This window comes from Scophthalmus maximus, chromosome 4 (assembly GCF_022379125.1).
Source record: "Scophthalmus maximus strain ysfricsl-2021 chromosome 4, ASM2237912v1, whole genome shotgun sequence".
NCBI classification, from domain to species: domain Eukaryota; kingdom Metazoa; phylum Chordata; class Actinopteri; order Pleuronectiformes; family Scophthalmidae; genus Scophthalmus; species Scophthalmus maximus.
Genome location: NC_061518.1, coordinates 10476069 through 10500718, shown reverse-complemented (window position 1 = coordinate 10500718; position 24650 = coordinate 10476069). Strand labels below are relative to the sequence as shown.

The window sequence follows — 24650 nt, the reverse complement described above, 5'->3', positions numbered from 1 at the left end:
AATCTCATTATATTTTTTTAAAATATCAAAATTTGTATTCACGTTTCAAAGGGAAGATGTGATGGGAATCGAGGAGATGCTTAAATTATTGATGGGTGCGAAGAGAGCCTGTTAGGGGGGGGGGTCCACTCCTGCTCATTTGGTTTCCATAGCACCGCGAGAGAGAGAGAGAGAGAGAGAGAGAGAGAGAGAGAGAGAGAGAGAGAGAGAGAGAGAGAGAGCTCCACTTTCCATAAATGTGGTTATACTGTCTTTGTATGTTTTGTTTTTTCCATTTCAAGCATAAAAACGAAAAATGAAACTATAAAAAAAGGAGCTGTATTATTATTTAGATTTATATTATTAGAGGGGGTGGGGGGGGGGCGACGGGTTGAACTATGACACCACCCACCCCCGTTTCACAATTGTTACTAACACTGTACAAACCCACCGGTCCGTCTGCAGGTCACCGGCCCGTGGCCTCGGCTCGTGGCGCAGCGCCGGACAGATGTTGCGCGCGGAGCTGCAGTCGCTGACCTCGGACAGATGTTGCGCGCGGAGCTGCAGTCGCTGACCTCGGCGCCGAGCGCGACGTCAGACGAAGCTGCGTTCACCACAGGAGGCGCGACAGCAGCCTCGCTCCCTCTCCGATCCGCTCAGGCCACTGCACACGCCCGCTGCTGCTGCTTCACGCTCTTACAGCGTCTTTTCCATCTTTAAAAAGATCTCTCCATCGGCCGCTTCTCTTTCTTTCTTTCTTTGTCTTTCTTTCTAGTTTGTCCCCCTCCTCTCTCTCGGCCCTCTCGGTGGCGGACACTGGTCCGCGTCGCTCGACGCCGCCGGTTCTCTCTCTCTCTCACCTCCACCTCCTCCTCCTCCTCCTCGTGTTGGTCCTGATGGCACTCGGCGCGGCTGCTGGTCGCCAGGCAGGGGACGAGTCGGCGGTGGATGGAGGCGCACAGCTCGTCTGATTCCTCCCCCTCTTCGTTCCTGCGTGAATGGGTTTTTTTCCGTTTATGATTTTTTGTCTTTCACCGTGAAATCTGAACTCGTCCGCGGGACCCCCCCCCCCCCGCCCCCCCGGGCTCGCGTCTGTCAGAACTTCGCCTGTTGTTTGCCCTGCAGCCGCAGCGCTCGGCCATCCTGTGCCGTAACATGACAATTGGGCAGTAAGAAAAAAAAATAATAATAACGTCGAGAAGACCAAACTAGGCCCGCAACACACACACGAAGTGGATATGGAGTCGTCAGTGAAGGCGAGGGCCACGGCGGGGGTGAAGGAATTTGCGGGGAAGACCCTGGGTCACATGCACAGGTAAGGACGGGCTTTTTTTATTTTTTTTTATTGAATTCATTTGGTGAATCGCCTGATTGGATAATTGTAGCGGTGGACGTGAAGTTGACAGGAGACGCGGCGGTGCGTGGGTCTGCAGGCCGCTTACAACCGTTTTACAACTGAAAGGAATCTGTGGTCACGCCTCTAAAAGTGAGAAGAAAATTATGTAATCAGGCGCGCGCGTGTGGTGTGCGTGTGTGTGTGTGTGTGTGTGTGTGATGGCAGGGCTTTGGGTGGACCTGCATGCCACTGGATGGATGGATGGATGCGTCCATCCCGATGCAGGGGCCTGAACGTGCATCTCATTAACAGACACGTTAAGGCCCCTGCACGATTATTATATTCTTTTTTTCCATTGTTCGTTCATAATTCATAATGCATCTCATATCATCTTTAAAGGCCACTGACGCACGCATAACAATAAGCCCTCAGCCGGTGTGCCCCCCCTTATTAATTTCAAACCCACCATCAACATTTGCACGACTTCTCATTAGTGCGGACGTCTTGGTGGTTCTCTCCACCTGCAGCTGAATGAATATAAGAACAAACGTAGAGCCCCATCTCAATTCATCTTCCGTATCTTTTAAATGTGTAAGGTGGAATTTCCTGCACCTGGAAAAGAAAATACGGAAAACTATAGATATATATAGATATTCTGCATCTTCCGAGTCGCATCCTTTAAAAAAAAAACACAAAAAAACAGGCCTTTCATTTTGCATCTAACATCGATTTGCATTTGATATTCGATTATTTTCTGCCCCTTTCGTTCGCAGACACGTGCATTTAAATGTTTCGATTTGGTGTGTGTGTGTGTGTGTGAGTGTGAGTGTGTGTGTGAGTCTGTATGTGTGTGTGTGTGTGTGTGTGATGGTCGTTTTGCATCCTGCGTTTTGGACCGAAAACGCGTGGCGAATAAGTGTGACTTTTTTTTTCCTGAGGGGGGGGGGCAGTGGGTGGGTGGGGGGCTTCGAGGAATGCCCACACGCAGACGCGTGTCTGGAGGCTGGAGATGCTGCTGCTGCTGCTGCTGCTGCTGCTCGGCCCCGTGAATGCTAATCAGTGTGAGAAGTGAGGGGCTGCTGCAATGCGGTACAGTCCAGGGACACGCTCGACGCGATGACGGTCTGACCGTCTGTCGCTTTGCCCCATCGTGTTGTGATACACGAAGCACAAATAGATGAAATCATTCGGTTTTAATTCGCTGCTCGTGTCTCCACGAATCACGCCTCGCACACATGATGCCTCATATTATATTGACAAAAACGCAGCACAAAGGCCCCGGCTCAGACACACACACACACACACACACACACACACACACATACACTCAGACACAAATCACTGTGGGGATTCTGCAACAATTGCTTCCTGCACTTTCTTGAAAGGATGAACCAGCCAGCCCTTTATAAAATATTCATATAATGAGGACATTGGAAAAAGAAAAAATAAAGAACAGAAAAGAAAAGAAAAGATGGGGCCCCCTTGTGAAAAGTGCCATTATAAAGGAGGAATTGTGCCTTGGCTCGTGTGCTGTCATTTCACTGGAGAGCTCAGCGGACGACGCTGTCCTCACCTGGCTGTTGCAGGTTGATGGAGAGGAGGCAGAAGAGCGGGGAGGTGATCGAGCTGACGGAGGACGGCCGGCCGCGGGAGGCCGCGGAGAAGAAGCCCCCGCTGTGCGACTGCAGCTGCTTCGGCCTGCCCCGGCGCTACATCATCGCCGTCATGAGCGGCCTGGGCTTCTGCATCTCCTTCGGCATCCGGTGTAACCTGGGCGTGGCCATCGTGGGCATGGTCAACAACAGCACCGTCCACCAGAACGGCAAGATCATCGTCACAGAGGTGTGGGCGTCCTCCCCTGCGCATGGACCTAATCATACGAATCATAGTCATAATCAACGAAGGCATCGTGAACCTCAAAACGCCTCGCTCTTATTTTATCAAGAAAAAAAAGGGGAGCATTTCCCCACACGGGACATAGAAGGCCTGGGACATAGAATCATTTCCCCGAATCCTAAATGGCGCCAGAAAAAAAATAAATCATGACTCATGAGATTTCTCAAAATGTAGATGGATGTTTGTATGATTCTTTTAATTATTTTTTTTAAGTACAGGCCTCTAGATTCCAAATGACGACCGAGTCGTTAATTCACCATGAAGATGGTCATGTTTTATAATGTCAAGCTTATTCTTTGAGAGGTAAAAACAGAAAAAATAATAACCTGGCAACTCGAATGCATCACTGTGCCATGTGTGTATAATGTGCATCAGGTAGAAAGACGAGGGATGGCTGATATTGTTATGAAAAATACATTTCATTGAAAGGACATCAAAAAAGGTCACATGAATTCAAGATTAGATAACGTCTCAATATGTAAATCATAGTAGAATATATATATATATATACATTTCTTTAAAAAATAGCCTCTTTTTTCTTTTTTTCTAAAAGAAGATCAATGTCAGGGCATCGAAATAAACCGTCTCAGGCCTTTGATTAAAAACAGGCCTCGCCCTCACATCGATCCCTCCTCGCCATCATGCTTTTTCTTCGTTTCTTTTCTCGAATGACAGAACAAAGAAACATATGTTTATTCACGTATTCGTTCACGTGTGTCTGTATGTCCATGGCATTGTTTTCCATATGATCTATACCAGAAAGCCAAGTTCAACTGGGATCCGGAGACGGTGGGGATGATTCACGGATCGTTTTTCTGGGGCTACATCGTGACTCAAATCCCGGGAGGATACATCTCCTCCAGGCTCGCAGCCAACAGGTAGTGATCTTTTCTTATTATTGTAGGCCTGTTGAACGAAATCGTCTTCCTTCATCACTCTCATTGTATGTTTTACTTTTGTTTTTGTTTTGTTATTATTCTTCTCTATTTTATTTTTTTAAGACGGAGATGAAACAAAAATGAACACCTGGGGAATTAAATGAATTCAGTTTATACACTAAGGCAAGGCAGCCAAGGCAAACATGACTCAAATGATAATGCTCGCCGTTTGAAGGTGAGTATTATGGGCTGCACGAGGCGGCAGACGGTCAGCTGCTCCGGTGCTGCAGAGCTGCAGGGAGTGCACCGGGCTGCGGGCCTGCAGCCCCCGGTGTCAGGGCTTCCTGCCACCTGTTAATGAGCTCCCCTGGGGGGGGGGTCGCTCTCCCGGGGCACGGAGGCACGGAGACCAGACCCGGCTCCGTCGCCAAAGGCGTTTATTCACACGAGCATTGCCAAATGCACAAAGTCATAATGACTGCAGCGTTATATCACAGACAGCATGAGATATGATATTAACGCGACTGCACTATGACATGTTGATTGTTAGGGCTCATTTAGTCGTTCCTGGCAACGCCACCATTTTACAGCTCAAGAGTAGAGGCCTAAATCGATTAGCTATTAAAAACGAGATGTTTGTCAATTAAAAAGAGTCCAATATATTATTTATTAGAAATAAACCCAGAGCAGACAGATTTGAATCAAACTGCGGATTTTAACCTACAGGCCTTTCCTCCTCTCTTATTGTTTCGCCCCAATCCCTGTCGTCTGCCCATCACCCTGCTGATTGACACGAGGAAGCAATCGGATCTATTGGTGTCGTGCCCGACAGTAGCCTCAACCGGATTAGGGGTCTGGCCCCCGCGTGCACGATGAGAGGGGGGCGGCAGAGACGTGACAAAAATGAGGAGTAGCTCGGTGTTTATGGATGACACCCCCCCCCCCCCCCCCCCCGTGCTCAGCTGCTCCCTCAAGATGGAATTTTTTCTTAAAATATTCATACAATTTTTAAAAAAGTCTCATCCAGTTTTATCTGAAAGAATTGGATCCAAATGTGAGATTTTTTAATAACCTGTGGCAGAAAAATCGTCATGGAAAATATGTGTTTAACAGAACTTACAACGTGTTCGGTAAATCATCTTCCTTCTGTCTCAGTGTCAAATCAAAATCGAGTGTATTTTTACATGAAAAAACATATTTCTTGAACGGTGGCCGACGTTAAAAAAAACCGTTGCGTTGTTGTTACGTTTACTTTTTGTGTGACGTCAGAACGAGAGCGTGTGTGTAGGGTGCAGAGCCAATCAGAGCCGAGAACACGACAAACGAACTGCGTCAATACGCGCTCTTCATGCTGTGAGATGTTTTCTCTCTTTTTTCTTCTTCCCCAAAAGAAGATGAAGACGAAGATGACATTTTTTCACGGGCCTTTTATGTGAATGGGACTCGGTTGTGTTTCATTGATATTTATCCGTGTTGGAAGAAGAAATTAGATCAAGTTAAACAAAAACTAAACCAAAGAGACAGTAGCCTGTCACAAGTAAAAGCTAGTGTGCATCGAACCTACTGAAAATGTTAATGTGCTGCTTCTGCTGCTGAGATCTATATTTGTATAAATTCATCCTAAGTAGTTCCTTGATTGTATTTAGTTTAATCTGCAGGGTAAATATTACCGGTGTCAATACTTTCAGGACTTCATATGTTTAAAGTATTATACAATCAGGAAAACAGAAATCAGAAAAAAGGCAAATACTCCTTATATTTGAAATAAAATGAAAATGCATTTTCACTTGTTTACCACAAAGGCACAGAGCTCAGATGTGTGAATTAACACAAATCAAATTCACTCAAAATAGTCATTGGACGAGCTGTAGTGTGTGAAGTGCATATCTAAAATATGCGTTTGATCATTTCCAGGGTATTCGGTGCAGCCATCGTCCTGACCTCCACCCTCAACATGTTCATTCCCTCGGCTGCTCGAGTCCATTATGGGTGTGTCATTTTTGTGAGGATATTACAAGGGCTGGTGGAGGTAAGAGACTGTCAACGTGTGTGGAAAATAAAAGATCGGCACTGAACATGTTCTCACCATTCACGGAGCATAATGCTTCCATGTGTCTAATGTGATATTCTGTTACTATGGCTACTATGAATAGGGGATTACGCTAAAAGGGGCTTCCTGCAGATTTTACTCCACAAGAACGTAAAGGGAAGACTGTGACACTGGATATTCAGCCAGAGGAAACACGAAAGGAGCTGTATTGATCCAGTCCACTATGTGTTTTTTTGGGATTGTCCAGCTTGTTCTTTTACTGTCACACTTTGTACACTGCATACACAACCATACACACAACTGCTCAGATGGATGGAAAATACACAACTGATATGCAAAAGTGCATCGATCCTCTGCCGTCGTAAAGTAGACACCCAGAAAGCTGACAACTTTTAGTTAAATACGACTATCAGAAATAATGGAATGTAAGGATAAAGTTCCTCCTCTTAATGTTTTTGGACAAAGGCTTCAATCATATGGCATCTATCAACATGTTATAATCATATAACGTGTTGCAGCACATTTTAATTGGAGGCAAAATTGATAGCTTTGATGACTCTTGTGGAGAATAATTTATAATGTAATATTTCACTACACTGCCCTCCTCAGAGAGTCCATGCTGATTTTAATATCAGTGCAGTTTGTTCAAATTAACTACTGATGAACATTTAATCGACGCAGAGCCGCTTTGCACATTGAACAGCTGATGGTAATGCTAACGGCGCCGTGCACTTTGTTCATGCTAATTACAAGGGTGAAAATGTTGATTTTTGTTCGTCATCATGTGTATTGTGTGACCGTTATTTACTGTAACAGCATTATAAACGATTGGAGCAATCTAATATACAGATGTGGCTTGATTCGTTCAATGCAGAAACCTTTAACTGTACTTTAACACATTGTCTTTAATGTCCACGCTCACACACATACAGAAATTGTTTTCTATCAAGAAGACTGAGCGCTCAAATGTAACAGGCTGAACAATGTGATGTTGCAGTGTCTTGATGAATGTTTTGGAACATTTCTCTTCTAATACAAACTGCTGCTGTGTGGCGTGTTCAGGGAGTGACCTACCCGGCCTGTCACGGCATCTGGAGTAAGTGGGCTCCTCCGCTGGAGAGGAGTCGTCTGGCCACCTTATCGTTCTGTGGTAAATACCCATGTCTCTGTTTTTATCCTGTTGGCAATTGTATACATTTGTTTCAGAACCGGTGTTTTTGAATGTCACAGTTTCAGTTAGAAAAGTTGAAGCTTCCAAGGTTTGACCCCCTTGTCTCAATGTCTGTCTGTCAGGCTCTTATGCTGGAGCTGTGATAGCGATGCCTCTGGCTGGGATCCTGGTTCAGTACAGTGGCTGGTCCTCAGTGTTCTATGTCTATGGTAAGATTGATTGATGATGGGCTTGCATGTGAGATATATATATAGATATATAGATATCTATATATATATATATATATAGATATCTATATATATCTACTCCTGGACCCCACTGTATGTTGACGAATGTTCGGTTAAGTGTTTTTAAGCTTGGCTGAAAACTTGAGCGTTTGACAGTGAAAGAGTCCGGTGAAAGTCAAATGGATTTATCCAGGCAGGCTGCGTATTGATTTCCTCCTCCCCAATGTTTTGGTGTGTCAATAAATAACCACCGATCTTTCTCTCTGGACCGAAATACAGTTGGCTTTCCTGTCTGGCTTTTATTCTCTCAGGCATTTTGAAAAAGATCAGACTACTAAACACTGTGTGTGTGTTGTTGCTGATGAGGTCAAAATGAATCATCTTAAGTTCTGACCTGTAATCTGTCTGTGATCTGCAGGATGCTTCGGCATCTTCTGGTACATGTTCTGGATCCTTGTGTCCTATGAAAGCCCCGCTGTACATCCAACCATCACTGATGAGGAACGCTGCTACATTGAGGAGAGCATTGGAGAGAGTGCCAATCTATCGGGTCCTGCTGAGGTGAGGCCATGAACTCCTGACTAGAAGACACCTACACTCAGAAAGACAATAAATTAGGGGCTGTATATTGGTAAAGACCTCACGACACACGATACATATCACAATACATGGGGTCACGATACGATATATCACGATATATAAGAATACAATACGGGAGTCGTGATATGATATATCATGATATATAGCGATACAATACAATACATGGTCACGATACGATATATCAAAATATATATATGGATACAATAGGATATATATTGCAGTATATAGCAATGTCAAATTAGAGCTGAAAATACAATTTGCTGTACTAGCTGATGTACTTCATATTTTAGTGACAAGTTGAGCCAAAACGGCTTGATTCGAACTTCCATTATGATTTATTACATATTAAATGGCTAGAGTATCCAGTATCCATTGTGAGTAGTACATTATAACAACCCTAACCCCTATCCTATTACAACAATATATACATATATTCTTTGATTTTTTTTTATTGATTTCTGTTGTAAAGTGTACTATAAGCACCAACTCAGTAACAAGTTCAGCTCAGTAACACTCCCATCTGTCATTCACCTTCTGTCTTTGACCGTAGACAGGTAATGCAGAGGTATTTGTAGAATACAATCCTTTTTGATGATCCATTTCAGAAATTCAAGACCCCGTGGAGGAAGTTCTTCACCTCAATGCCTGTCTATGCAATCATCGTGGCCAACTTCTGCAGGAGCTGGACCTTTTACCTGCTGCTGATCAGCCAACCTGCATATTTTGAGGAAGTGTTCGGCTTCGAGATAAGCAAGGTGAGAGTGTGATACGAGTCAGTGGACGAGTGACGATCACTGAGCCTGAACTGTGTGATGGATTAATGATCGATTCAATTGGTGTGGGCGAAAACACAACACTAGTGTTCCAGAGCGGAGCATGTGACGCTTATCGAAATCAGTGTCAGTGCAACTGGTGGCCTGGAGTTCTCTCTCATCAGATGGTACATTACATAACAAGACAGAATCGGTTTACAAAGGACATGAAAGGTTGGTTTTCAAACAGACTGTGTTTCCTGTAAAAGGTTAAAAAGATGAGTAATGTGACTAAATTAACTATATTACAAGACAAACTTTAAGATACATGTTTAACGTTGTACATGATCCCTTAAACCCCTTTTTAAACATGTTATCATATCTTTAGTATTTATGAAATAAATGACCACGACTACATAAGCAACGATCAAAGTTAAAGCTTGAGGAAAACGTCATGAGTTACTGAACTCAAAAGTTCTACACAGTGAACCAAATGTATCTTCTGCTATTCTGTGTCTATTACATTGTGCCCTCAAAAATCATCACGCTAGAATAAAAGGTGTGTGCATGGCACACACACTTGGCCCAAATACAAATGCAGGAATCTCTCCTTTGAAATAAACAAAACTTTTCTCACTGGATTATTTTATGTCCATGTTGGACCATGTTGCTCATATTTAAAGGCTGATTTAAAAAGGATTGTAAGGGCCTTTAATATAAAATGAAATTATGCAATGAAAGAGTATTACACAGGCAACATCTGTGGTGTATAAATTATTTTTTCTGCATGTGGCTGTAGGTCGGCATGGTTTCTGCCCTTCCCCATTTGGTGATGACCATCGTCGTGCCCTTTGGCGGCCAGCTGGCCGATTACCTGCGCAGCAAGAACATCATGACAACTACCAACGTCAGGAAAATCATGAACTGTGGAGGTGAGAAGTCTGGACCGAGAGAGAAATATCATTTTCCACACCTTCTCTCTGCACTGCTACAGGGTGTTATTTTCAGGCTGTTGGATCCATACTGTTCTATTTTCAGTTGCTCTTCGCTGGCAGATGGGTTTTTAAGAGATGGCTGTGTTTGTGTTTTTGTATTTGCTCAGTTTTTGCACACACAAGTTGAGTCGCTGATTGTGACTGTGCATTGATTTTATATTTGTCACTTATGTAGTTGAGTGCAGACCATGTGTGATGGTTAATTCAATTGGCACCGTGATGACCAGCAGCCCGTGGGCTTTGTGTGTTTTCTGTCTGTGTGTGTGTGTGTGTGTGTGTGTGTGACCTGCTGTCTCTCTCTGTCAGGATTTGGCATGGAGGCCACATTGCTGCTGGTGGTAGGATATTCCCACAGCAAAGGGGTGGCCATCTCCTTCCTGGTGCTGGCAGTGGGCTTCAGTGGATTTGCAATATCAGGTTAGTACAGAATGTTAAATGCAGATATATATTGTAGCAGAAACATCTGAATGATCACTTTTGGGGAGCAGTTTTACCAGATATAATGCGTCTAAGTTCATAACAAAAGAAGAAGAAGTGGATTTGTTCAATCTTAAAGAGGAGGCTGTTAAGCCACATTTCAATGGGATATATATATATGTGAATATGTGGAATAATTTCTGCAACAGTAGCTGTTGATTTTACTTTCACCAATTTTAAAAACATGCCATCACTTTGTGAAGAAGATGACGACTTAGTGTGGTTAAAGGAATAGTTGGGAAATTTTGGGAAACATGCCTCTTTTCTTTTTATTGCTGGGATTGAATTTTCACACAATTTTGTTAATGTCCCAAGCAGTTGGGTATGTTAATTTGGTATGATACATCAATATGTATGATGTTGCAAATGCATGTAGTATTTAGTGCTCTTTTCTAAAATGTGTTTACAACATCCGCACTGAGCCTCATCAAAATTAGCTGCATAGCTAAAGATGTCAGATTTCAGATATTAGCCTATTTTTATTTATTTTTTACATTTTCACTTGCTTGGAAAATTAATCTTTCAGGTTTTTTCAGCCATTCATTCAACAGATCTATGTTTTAGCTACAGCGGATGCAGGGGTCTGTGACTGAATGCAAAATCTGTTTCCTTCCTGTTGTTCTTGAGCTTTCTCCTGGAGTGTTTAATAATTCAGTGCTAGCGGTCCCGGGGGGTTTGCCAGTCAGCCAGCAGTTCGGCGAGGACACTTATTCATTCAGCCAGTCAGAGTGGGGGAGGAGGAGGATGAATGGCGTGTTGCTGCCTATTTCTCCCATTTTGTGCTGCTTTTATCTACAACTGTGTCCAGAATCTGTTGCTTTTATGACTTGACATTGGCAACCACAGTGTTTCCCTGTATTTGACAGCTATATCTGGTTGGCCAGAATTTTCGTCATTTCACAAGGTCCAATTTATCAACAATATTTTCATTTTACATCCTTCTTCTTTTTTTTTACTCCATCAGGTTTTAATGTCAATCACCTGGATATTGCTCCACGTTATGCTAGTATCTTAATGGGCATTTCCAATGGTGTGGGTACCCTGTCTGGGATGGTGTGCCCACTGATTGTTGGTGCTATGACAAAGAATAAGGTAAGGACTTTCCACATCTATGCTCGAAAAAAATCATCTTATCATCAGCAGACTATAATGTATTAAGTTGTAACCTAATAATAAAAGTGCTACTACTACTACTACTAATAATAATACTAATACTACAGAAGTCATAATTGCACATTCAGAATTCAACATAGCTGATTTATTAAATGTTTTTGTAGTATTTATGACTAGGTGGTGGTGGTGGTCGGGGGGGGGCACAGACAAAATATATGTATTTTGCTGATGCACAGCAAATATACACAAAATATACACACACAAAATATATTGTGTGTGACTCTTAAAACATTTTGCACAGAGAAAGAGAAAAACTCAAAGGGACTAATAATGCGAGTCGGTCTGGTGATCCCAGGCCAATGCACCACTCCCTTACATAGACATAGATTCAAAACATTTATGTGCCTCAAACAGGAGTAAAATGTGAATTTGGTGGTGACTGTTTTCAGTTCCATGTACATTTGGTGCACTAAAGTAGGATCAATTTTATAATGGTTATAGTTATGAGAAATCTTTCTGGATTCATGATGACATCCTGTGTTCTTTACCTCTTCAGACACGAGAGGAATGGCAGTACGTGTTCCTGATTGCCTCCATGGTGCATTATGGGGGTGTGATCTTCTACGGGATCTTTGCTTCAGGAGAAAAGCAACCGTGGGCCGACCCAGAGCTGACCAGTGAGGAGAAGTGCGGCTTCATTGACGAGGACGAGCTGGCAGAAGAGACAGGCGACATTACTCAAAGCTACGGTGCGTTCGGCGGTGCCGCCAAGACGTACGGTGCGACCACGCAGGTGAACGGAGGCTGGGCTGCCGGGTGGGAGAAGACCGAGGAGTACGTCCAAGAAGAAACACAGGGAGGGGGCTACGGCTACAGGAAGGATGAGGGATACTCCTAGACCAAACACACATTCACCGACCCATGAGTAGACTTCTTTTCCTGAGTGTGCATCAGTTTAGTCCTAAAATATATCAGCAAATGAAAACAAGAAAAACTACAATCCATCATTGTCGGCTATTGTTTGCACAAATTTAAAAATGAAAATACTCCTAAAAAATGATCCACTTAATGTTTAAATTGCTAAAATATATGGAAAATATAAAGATATTTGATTAATAGACGTGTAACACATATCAAATTGGCAGTCTGTAAATGTATTATTATGCATATTGGTCATAAATATGTTCATTTGGAGTGCAACCATAGGTAGACGTGAACATTTCCATTCTACTAGTCGAGACTTCCTGACCACACTGAAGCCTGTAGGTTTACATAGAAGCTGCCCCTCAGAACTAACTCCTTAATTATCAAATGACCTGTGACAGTACAATGTCCAATACAAACCAGCCATCACAGTGTAGAAATATGTCACTGCACAGCGTTGTAAACAGACACCAGACACTCTGTTGATATAGATTGTACTGTGTCTCTCCTGGATGCACTCAGATTAGTGTGACCTGTCAATGCACAAGACGATGATTTAAGTTTTCTTATCCACGGCTTCTGTGTGTGTAACTCTAAGTCCTTAACATGTAAGTGACCTGGTGTAAAGATTTGACGCGTGGCGTAATGACCCGTGATGGCCGTTCGGTTACACTTTGCATACAAGGTTGAAAATTGTCTTTGTTTGCTACATGTGATCCATTTTGTACCTTTGCAGTTTGAGAGTTTGAGTTTCGCATTTGCGACCTGTCACATCCCAGCAGTGTAGTGCAGGAGTAAAGCCATTCTCATTATTTCAGTCCACGTTACTGTCGAAGCCTATAGCTGTACCAATGCAATGTCAGGAAAAATGTTTTGAATAAAAATGGTCTTAAATTAAACATATATATATATTACAGAGATAACTAGTAAAGATGTATAAACGCTTAGAGATTAAATTTAGACACTTTTAGACCAAGAGATTTGCGTCATACATACATGACTTTATGAAGAGTTTGTGCAATGCAAAGACTGGCCAAAATCAGTATGAGAGTCTTCATATATTAGAGCAACAAACCTAAAATGTTTGACGAAAAGAAAAATATTTTAAAAGTGTGAAATCGATATTTACATAATTAAAGGAATAGGTGAGTAATATTCAACGCAGTCGTTAAAGCCCCCGGAAATATAAGTATTTCTCAATAATATCAAATATTTATGTCGAAAAAAGGGAACACTGCTAAATCTGCTTGATCATGACTGACAGTAATAAAACAACCCATCAACAATAATCAGACTCTGAATCAAATGGTAAAGTCTGCACAGAAATACATACTGACCGTTTTTCCAGACAAGACCAGTGAGAACAACAAAAAAATTAATAATTAAAATTATGAAAAAGAAAATGAAAAAACTTTTCTAAATTGCAGAATTTGTGGAAGATCCCCAAGTTTAAAGTGAGAGGAACGAGAAAATGTTTCCAGGGCCTTCAAAGCTAAAGTTGAAGTGAACGTTCACAAACACAAATTTCAATGTTTACACCTATACTTTGCGTCGAGTTCACCAAAACGAGAGATTTCTTTTTACAGTTAAAGATAATATACCGTAGGAGAGGCAATCACAAATATGTGCAATTTGGACAAACTGACATTTGTCCATTTGAAAAGTGGCACAAAACATTTGAATGAATTCATGTGTAATGCAATGACCTTTCTTTACCTCCGCCAGCCTGGTAATGAAAAGTGTTTGTAGGCTCCAGAATAAGAAGAACAAGTGAACACACCACGTCTTCTGGCACGGTCCTGTCCTCATTCTGCACTTACACTGACTGACGAGGTCGGAGCGTTGATTTGATTTGTCACTCGTCTGTGGAGACCTTAAAGTCGGCACTTCACAATGTAGATGTGTGTGGATGTGTATTTATGCATGGAAAAAAAGTGAACTTTGTAGTATGTCCTTTTGTCCTTTGGTTTCTTTTTCTTTCGGACTTCTTTGTCTGTGTCTCAGAAACTGTTACTGATGCTAATTTCTTTGCACAATTAACCAAAGGTGAAGAGCAGAGCTGGGTTTTAGCTGGACGTCAACACATTTTTAAGGGAGTACAGACCATCAGCAGCGAGGTTTCAGCGCGTGAACCCCTGGTGTGCAGGTGGCACCAAACACAACTCAGTGTACAAAGCAATAAATCCATAGTAACAGTTCTGGTCATGAACAGTCATTATGTATAACTGTTTTTTACGCATTTGTTTTAACAGTCGTGTTTTTTTTGTGATACTAAATGTAGGAAAATGAACACTTGTAAAGAAAAAAAATAAGAAATATACTGTGTGTATGAAAATATAGTAATAGAGCCCAGCACGAATCTCTTTGACCACAAGAAATATCAGGGAGTTTGTGACGAGGCTGCTCACCAGATGAGAATGATAAGACGAGCTCCGTCCGAGAGACGGACGCTCGTCTCCTTCATGTTTCTGTTTTTGTGTGAAACACATGGACTTGTTGTTGTGCTGTTGTTTCCTCCCCCTCTCTCTCTCTCTCTCTCCCCCTCCCTCTCTCTCTCTCTCTCTCATCCCTCCCCCCTCCCTCTCTCCCTCTCTCTCTCTCTCTCTCTCTCTCCCTCTCTCTCTCTCTCCCTCTCTCTCCCTCTCTCTCTCTCCCTCTCTCTCTCTCTCTCTCTCTCTCTCTCTCTCTCTCTCTCTCCTCAGGTTTTAGTTTTTTCTCTCCATTCAGTGGCTGGACCCCTCTCGCCCCAATGTTCCCGCCCCGTGTACAGCCCTGATTTCATTGTCACGGTATTCATTGACATTGAGGATAAAACAAAACCTAACCAAGCCGATTCTTCATTTTCAAAAATCAACAAATGTGCAAGCTGAAGTAGTTTCCTGTTTTTGTGCCTCTGAAGTGACAGTGTGATTCTATGGCTTCTGTTGCTGTGTAAATTGAGAGGTTTGTTGATGTCGAAATGAAAAACTCTATATCCTTTTTTGATATAAAAAAAGAAAAAAAAAAAAAGAAGTCTGTGTCCTGAGTATTTGTATTGGCAAGGCCAAGCAGTCTCCTTATGAATGCACATTTAAATCCGCTACATCCAGATTTTATTTTTTTCATCAAGATCCATGCATTATTCCATGGGAAATCAGTGAAAATGTCAAAATAATCTTATTTCTTGTGCTTCTATGTCTCCACCATGTTTTGTGGAAATCCGTTCTGCAGTTTTTGCTGACAAACCAACCAACCAACCAATGTACGACAATGTGCAAACACCTAACATCTGTGGCAGAGAAAGTCAGACAATACTGGAGAGCAGAACACATTTTGTAAACTTGACTTGCATTGTAAACAGTAATAACAGTACTGCAACTACTTATTCATAATTGTATAGTTTTGATTCAAGTTGACTGACTTATGGGAATTCCTAACACACCAGTCACCACTCAGTGCAGTTGTTCATAACACAAAAAAATGGAATAGTCAAAACACCTCATTTTTTTCTGAATCAAAGAAATACTGACAGATTTCATTCTGCAAACCTTCTGCACAGCACGCAATCAGCTTGTAATATCATTAGAGTGCGGTTTTAGCTGCTCCGCCGAGCCCACAGGAAGTGTACAGTTAATGGCCGCCCTCCTTCCCCGTCAGTGGAATCAATAGGGTCGGTCCCCAGTGTTTGGCAGGACCTATTGACTGTTCTAACCTCTTAATGGAGATGAGAGGGAGGAGGAGCACTTACTGAGCTATTTGGAGGTGTTACTTCGATTAAGGAGACGACCCCTACCTCCATCAACCAGGCCTGGGCGCGCAGCTCTCACAGACAGTCACCAGGGGAGATGCAACTGAACAAAGGTACAGTGCAACACCTGAACGATGCCGGTTCCCTTTCAGGTAAATGTGTCACTGAGAAATCTTCGTTTAACCCTTTAATGGTGCGATCTAGAAAAAAAAAGGGAAAAAAATGTTTCAGCATTTATTAGTTCCAACATTTTTAGCTACACATTTTTTTTTAAATTATAAGCCTCATACAAATACGTAGAAGATCAAAAGTAGACTGTCAAGTAAATGCATGAATTTTTTAAAGAGCAAAATGTAAAGCCTGAGAAATAAAACATTTTACATATTGACATGAAATCTGTTTTAAAGAGGATTAAATAGAATAACAATAGTCATGTAAAAAAAAAATCATTATAGGCCATTTCTTCCATAACTAATATGAAAACATCAGCAGAGACAGGATAGGCTTGGTTTTGAGACCTGCAATGCACCCTGGGAATTTCTTTTGGCCCAATATACATCAGTTACATGAGTTAAGTTTAACAAATCTTTCATTATTTAATCATCACCTATCACAGCTCAAAATGCGCCCCACCAAACGGTTGAGAAGAATACTGAGAAGGCCTCGGTTATGTCTTTAATGAATCTCCTTGCTCATTGAGCTAAGAAAAAGAAAAACATCTACTTTCTTTTATGAAAGTACTCGGCAAAGTTATGAATGACTTTCACCTAAAAACTAAAATCCAACAATACTGATTTCACAGCGCATCCTGTTCCTTTGTCACAGAAACTCAGCCAACGACATATTGTCCAGTACATTCACACAGATTTCTTTTTAGAAAAAACTAACCTTTGTCAAGCATTAAGTAATAAGAGTATTTCTATGTGTTAAAATGTTGGAAAATGATATTTAAATAATAAAAAACTAAGATAGATATATAATGAATAATTCATACAATAGACATCTCTTCTCTTTCCCCGTGTATTTGAACCTTGACGTCTCTTTTTAAAGTCATTGAAGTGAAGTTCACTTCAGACTCCGAACATCACTGACGTCAAACAACTCTGCAGGAGCTCTGAAAAGCCCAAGGTGACACAGAGATCAGTGTCTGATTGATGCACAACTTCTGCATCAGGAGATATAAAAAAACACGCTCCGTCTCCCTGGTCCTCTGACCCGTGTGTGTGTGTGTGTGTGTGTGTGTGTGTGCGTGTGTTATGTGTGTTATTAGTGACGCTTGTCCCAGCTCAGCTCATTGCTTTAGTTAATTGGACAGGCTCAATAAACGTGTCACCAGCCTCCACTAAATGGTATTTTCTCACAGCCAACCAGCCAGAACCGTCCTCCTATGTCGGTGCAAGTGAGGGAGGTGACCCATAACCCTTTGTGACCATCAATCCACCAATTATACGAAATCTAACACAGTTTCCCTCCACCGACAAAGGTTTAAAAAACAACATCTTTTCCGTTTACTGATGTACAGACGGACGTCACCCAGCCGCTCTTTTAAAAGTTCTCCTGAGTCTTAATGTTTTCATGTGCATCACGTATATGAATACAGCATGTGGGCGTGTGCATGTGTGTCTGACAGCACGGATGCTAAATTGAGAGAAAGCGTGCCCATATGCTCAGTATCTTCAATGGCTGTTCACGTGTGGGTGGGGGGCAGGTGCTGCTCCAGCCTCCAGGGAGCTGAGGGGAGGGTGTGAGTGTGTGTGAGGGGAGTGGAGGTAGATGCCAAAATCACTCTTTAATGACTCAGGGGCTGTGCTCATGTTGTGCTCGGGCCCCTGAGATCCTGCTCGGCTCATAAATAAGCTCCTGATTTGCACAATGTGCCTGCAGCACCTCTGAGCTGGTCACAGGACCATGACAAAGAATATCCTCAGATAGGATATTGATTTAAGCATGAGATGCATGCAGATCTCTCGAGGTATTAATTAATTATCATCCCCAAATGATCACATCCAAAGCATTAAGGGTGCCTTTTTTCTTAACTTCTTGTATGATAGAAGCAGAGAAATAGCTTTGTTTCGAGGTTCACTCATTGCATTTAGGTTTGCGCAGCTTTCAGTCACACACACGCACACGTGAGCTGTCCATGGTGCTCAATGACGGATCGCTGCGTATCGCCACGACGGGCGTGTTCACTGAGCTGTACACAGAGATGTAAAATACAGATAAAACACAGCGTGCCTTTTGCGGTATTCAAACGACTCCCGACGTTCTACATGTCGCACTTCTGCACGATTGCAGAGTAACACGCACCCCCCCCCCCCCCCCCCCCCCCCCCCCCCCTCCCACCGCCCACAACATGCTGTGGCTCGGTGGCGATTGGCTTGGAGAACAGAGGCAGCATCCTCCTGCTGCACGAGTCGGGAAGCACGATTGGTTGCACATGCCAGCCTTCAGCACCTTCAGCACAGCTGGTATATATTTAGCTGCACCCCCTCCCACACCCCATCAGCCCCCTTTTCTCCCTCCGCCCTCCTTCTTCTCAGCTCATACGCAACTACCACCTCGTCAGGAAGTGCGTCATCGGCCTTGTCGGGGGGGGGGGGGGGGGGGGGGGGGGAGCCTCGGGGGCGAGGCACTCTAAATTTAGGAAGTGAGGAATTCTCCTTTATCAGGTCTTTATCAAGATTACACACACACACATGCACACACACACACACACACACAAACACACACCAAACACACACTTCTTACTCTGTTATTTGTCTTCTTCTCTTTTTCATCTCAAAGTAAAGCTATTCTGCGGGTAAAATGACAGGTTCAGAAATTTAAAAGGTAGCTTTCTTTTATCGAGGATGGATTACAAGCACATAGTCTTTCTAAAATAATGCAAAGGTTCAGTCACACATTGTTCTATTATTCAGAATAAAGTATACATTTATGTCTGGATGGAGGTAAGGAGAAAATCTGATAAGGAGTAAACTGTCTTTTAAATACATCTCAGGATTTCAGATTGAAGTTCGCGACTCCGATTTCTTGGTATATATTTTATGTTCTTGATTTTAATACTAACAAAGAAAAATATTTGTTGCTTTACCGTTTTATTCTGTGCTGATAAGGATACAAATGATGCTGAAGGATTAAAACATGGGAGTGGAAAGGGAGGGATGCAAAAGCACCAAAATTGAAGTGTGTGTGTGTGTGTGTGTGTGTGTGTGTGTGTGTGTGTGTGTGTGTTTGTGCGTGTGTGTGTGTGTATGTGTGTGTGTGTGTGTGTGTGTGTGTGTGTGTGTGCGCACATGGGAGCGTGCGTGGATATTCATGCGTGTGTGCCAGTAGTTCTTTATTTCATCTTGCCTCTTTATGCTCTACGACCAGATGGGGGCTAGCAGTAGATGTGTGTGTGTGTTTGTTTGTGTGTGTGTGTGTGTGTGTGTGTGTCTGGTTAGGAGGGGTATTTCCCAAAACCCAAGCATCAGGCCTCCTTTTGTCCTCGTGCCTGTCACCGATGGCTTCACAGTGGGGTGACACACACACTCCAAATCTCATTAAAAAAGTGAGAGGTGGGGGGAGAGCGTTGCTGTCTAATGGGACTGGAGGAAACATATAATATCTTGATGCAATCAGCATTGTGTTATATGACGAACACATTCTCATTTTCTAATTGATTCTGTTGCTATTGGACAAAGACTCTCAGTAAACCACACATGTTTACAGGCACACACTTCCTTTGATGCCTTATTGATTTCACGCCGTCACCAAATACTCGTCCATCTGATTTCATTAGTTCCAGGGATGTGACACATCTGATAGAGAGGTCCCAAAGCCGAGCGATAACACCGGAGCGACACTATCGCCGTCTGCCCCTTTGTTGTGTGTTCAGAGACATGCACACTCCGCGTGCACACTCCTGACTGCAGGAGTGAAGAGTTAACACACTACAACTGTGTCAAACGATGACAACCCTGACAAAAGACCAGCGTTTAAACTATTTTAGTCTTAAAACGAAGCCTGTTGTTATCTCATGTTAAGCCATTTGCTGTAATTGCTGGTGTGGATGTCACAACAGCGAGCCCCATTTCACATCCTGCAATTTACCCATTAGAGTAAAAAAAAAAAAAATTGCTTTGCAATTACTTTCCAACCACAGCAGAAACCATCCAGTTGTACAGAGGGAAAAAAATGCTGAATCCTTTTCGTTTCACTCTTTGTTATTGACTTCCTGCAGCCATTTTTTTTTTATAAGAACTTAACCCCATTTGCATTCGTCTAATGGATTTTCTATTGTGTCATTGCGGTGATAAAATATTAATGTGCTGTGCGCCTTTAAGAGCGAAGCCTGCGAGAGCAGACACCTCGGGACGAGTGTGTGGAAGAAAAGGGACAGACGATAAACAAATAGACAACACACACACACACACACACACACACACACACACACACACACACACACACACACACACACACACACACACACACACACACACACACACACACACACACACACACACGAGACACTGCCTCTGACATTTGCTTTGGAAAGATGATGGGGGAAAAAATGGGCAGCTTGATATTTCAAATGAAAACAGGGAGCTAAAGTACAACTCCCGTTTGGTGTATATATCATTAATGCTGTTATTATTATGAATTATCATAAGTGTATGAGTGGAGATGAACAGAAAATGTCAGTGGTTCATGTGCCTTTTGGTATTAAAATGTTTAACTGTGTCCTGCACTTTTCATTTCTCCACATAATTTAGAACTATTCTGTAAAGAAACCAGCTCTCATAACTGGGTATTATCGGACAAAATGTGTACAGATGTGTTCTGTTGAACATTTTAAATATCATACAAGGCTCCACTGTGCCTCCTGCCAGCTCCAGATTTACACAATATCAATGAAACAACTAGATTGCACTTCAGACGACGCCAAGTGAAAGGCTGCGGAAAAGGAGACAGATGAAAAGGATAAGATAATGTCATGATCTTTCTTTCATCATGTCAGGCTCCTTTGTTACCGGCTCCCTCTCCCTCGCCGGTGCTCGTCCTCACCCTGTCACTATACTGCATGGTGACTCAGACACTGCAGAGACGCCACAGCTGAATGATGTATCGGATGAGTCACACGCCGGTCGGACACTGTCCGTCGCTGAAAAGTTTCTTCATTTTTTCTACACGTACGACTACACGAACACTGCACACACACACACACACACACGGTCAGGCTATAACCTCTGAAAGACTGTATCTCTGGCTTTGGCCCCTCAGACACTTGAGCTGCTGCCACGATCGACGTATCAAACTCTTATTTTCAGGCTCTACGCTGCACCTACACTCCTGACTACACACAAACAAGCCTATTTCTTTAATGCCCTTGCCTTCACACCGGCCTGACCACTGAAATGTGTACACGCAGTGAATCTGTCAATCCACTGCTCCACAGAGGGGTAGGATTTCTGTTTCTACCCTCGCTCTCTCTGTCCACCTGTCAGTCTCTCTCGCTTCTTGCTCAAACGGAAAGTCCGCTTTTGAACCGCTCTCACACACACTACTCTGCCCTGATGCGCGCACACACACACACACACACACACACACACACACACACACACACATACACACACACATACACACACACACACACACACACACACACACACACACACACACACACGCCCACACGCCCACACGCCCACACACACACACACGCACACACGCACACACGCACACACGCACACACGCGCACACGCGCACACACGCCCACACGCCCACACGCCCACACGCCCACACACACACACACACACACACACACACACACACACACAACTCCCTGCACAGGGAAGTAACTAAATGCACTTACTCGAATACTAAGTAAAGCGCACGACAGTGCCAGGGAGTATTCGACAGAAGTAGTGTATCTACCACTAATAAGTAAACACATATTTGCTTACGAACTCATTCTGCACTTCAGTAACATCGTGGTGGAGTTTGGCTTTTTAACGGATCGCTTCCATACTCGTGCTTTTACAAACCGTCTGTTTACAGGTCTTGGGGAGCACTACTGCAAATGTGAAATGAAGAGAGAAAGTGACATGAAGCTTTTTCAGAGGGAGGCTGAACGAAAATTTGATAAACTGCCTCAAGACACGAGTCACCTCCAAGTTTGGAAATGAAACGAGCTGCGGTGAGGTTGAAAGAAGTGAGCTTACCAGAACTCTGTGGCCTGCTCCTCACCCCTCTCACGCGGTGCTAGCCGCTCGAGGCTACAGACTACAGAAATAAACTATATGCTGTGGAACATTATTTGTCAATATCACAGAGAAAAATACAAGGTTTTAGAGCAGCTTCAAATCAAAACGCAAAACATAATTCCTGCTTTTTTTCAATTCTTTCTCAAAAGTTGAAGGTTTGTAGTTTAGGTAACGATCCTTGTGTGCTTCTGAATTTCTGCTTCTGAAAGATCTGCGGCTATATACACAGTATGAATGTGAGAGTCTGTGTAGTAGTGAAGTGTGCGTATTCTATTGATTAATGTGTGTCCACGTGTATTATTTGTGTATGATCTTTTTTTTCCATGTGTCTTTTGTCCACATTTCTAAAACTGAGATGAGTTGCTATGGAGACAGGGATACTTGTGTAAAAAGGAAGTGGCAAAAGAGAGAAACGTGGTTGTCAGGAGAGACTCTAGGACCATGAGGGGGAAGCTGAAAGACTGAGCCCGCAGAGAGTGTGTGTGTGTGTGTGTGTGTGTGTCTTTGTTGTGTGTGTGGACTCAAGGTTCAGGTTTCGTCTTTTCAACATACTAAGGTACATTCATGTTTATTTTTTTTCTACTGAAGCTGCTCCAGCTAATCTCTCACAAAGCCACAGAGATAAGAAACAGACACAAAGACATGGATCCGCCCATGTGTCCCCCCCAAAAAGAGTAAAATGAAAACATAAACCTGTGTTTAAGCTCATATATGCTGATGAATCTGTGTCCATCATCACTCGGGGAGGGCGAGGCCGTGATCCTTCACGTGTTGACAGGGGTTAAGCGACTCGCCAGCGATAACACAGCCGTTTCAAGCACTCCATCACTTCATAATTACGTTACGCCGCTACTCCATTGCTTCCACTCGCTGCCGGTAATCTTGTTAAATTCCCAGTGATTTGAATCGCAGTGACAGGGAGACGAATGACAGTGAGGCAGCTGCCCGTGGAGCTGAGCCCTTCCTACAGTTGACTGGAGGTTTTGAAGTGCACTAAGCTTTTGTTTGGGTAACCATGGAGCTGCACAGGTACACAGGCACTGAAATGCACCTTTAAATACAGGTATATACCACCAAAGTAGTGGAAAAACCTGCAAGAAGGTTTACTGGCTCTCTCTTTGGATATTTGAAATCACTTCACACTAGCTGCGCCCCATTCCATTAAAAGTAAAGATGGCTCCTCTTTTTTCCACGAGCATCAAGGGCTTGCGATGAAGTAGCTATGCCGCCCTCTGGTGGCCGTTTGCTGACACTTCACAGAAACCATTTTCACTTGACTCCAAGTACAGTCATTTCCTGGCAGTGATTCCACAGTGGCTCCACATTTAGAAGCTCAGCGTGACAGGTAGTTTAATTAAAGCAAAGGTCCGCCCCGCAGCTACTGACCCCCTGGCCCGCCAGCCTGGGCCGAGGTAACCAGCAGTCATTTGTCATGCGGGACCGGCTGACATATTATTTATTAGTCATTTATATGAATGCCTCGCAGCAACACACCCACCGACGGGCGGGTGACAGTAAGACGGTTTTAATACATTGTGGGAATAATTATCAGTAATTATCATGAAGCCATGACGTGATTTAGCTAAATCTCCTGAATGAATTCTCCTCAGTCAATTCCTTTGAGATGGCAAAGAGGGACACAGTCTGGTATTTCTTCACATCATATAATGATGATGAGAGCACATTTTATGGGCTACATAAAAGCACAGAGAGATTGAAAAAAAAATGTGTAAAGTTCATTATGTATAAGGTTGTGAGAACTCAGAAGAGACCGTTGATGCAGCAAAAGTCTATCTTCAATTTTAATCATTGGTGTGGGTCAAGCTCAAATTACACTTGATCCTACATCTCCACAAAATCATTTTGATAACACAAAGACAGCTCTTTCCACCTTAAAATGAAATCTGCTCTAATCTGACAGAATGATAAAACACTTGTAAGTCTCTAATAACTGTGTCCCCATCTGATGGGCCTCGGGGTCCTCTTGACCCAGGGGACCAATTTGAGTGGGACACAGCACATGGTGCCCTGCGCTGAATTATCACCCCCACCACCACCGCCACCAGTGCAGTGGGGATAAGAGGGAGGCGGATTAGGGGCTCAGTTGTCTTGGCAACCTGAGATGCCATCTGTCATGAGAGTGCTGATCCATGTCGTGTAGCTGAGACATTGTTTTAATTCAATAATTTCCTCAGAAAAGACGGTTAAAATATAAGAACTCGTGTCCGCGTGCGTTTAGCTAGAAGGAGTTTAATGATGGGTCCTCAAAGAAATGTCTACTGC

The 24650-nt window shown here is 43.1% G+C and overlaps 1 protein-coding gene across 1 annotated transcript; it reads left to right on the top strand.

Moving 5' to 3' along the window:
• The first annotated feature begins 953 nt into the window (after nucleotides 1–953).
• slc17a6b (solute carrier family 17 member 6b) lies at nucleotides 954–14957 on the top strand. The gene is made up of 12 exons (XM_035629244.2): nucleotides 954–1294; nucleotides 2902–3157; nucleotides 3971–4089; nucleotides 6004–6118; nucleotides 7202–7289; nucleotides 7433–7519; nucleotides 7956–8098; nucleotides 8743–8892; nucleotides 9689–9821; nucleotides 10191–10301; nucleotides 11326–11453; nucleotides 12031–14957. The coding sequence occupies exons 1-12, from the start codon at nucleotides 1218–1220 to the stop codon at nucleotides 12370–12372; spliced, it is 1749 nt and encodes a 582-aa protein (XP_035485137.1). The 5' UTR covers nucleotides 954–1217; the 3' UTR covers nucleotides 12373–14957.
• The last annotated feature ends 9693 nt before the right edge of the window (nucleotides 14958–24650 follow it).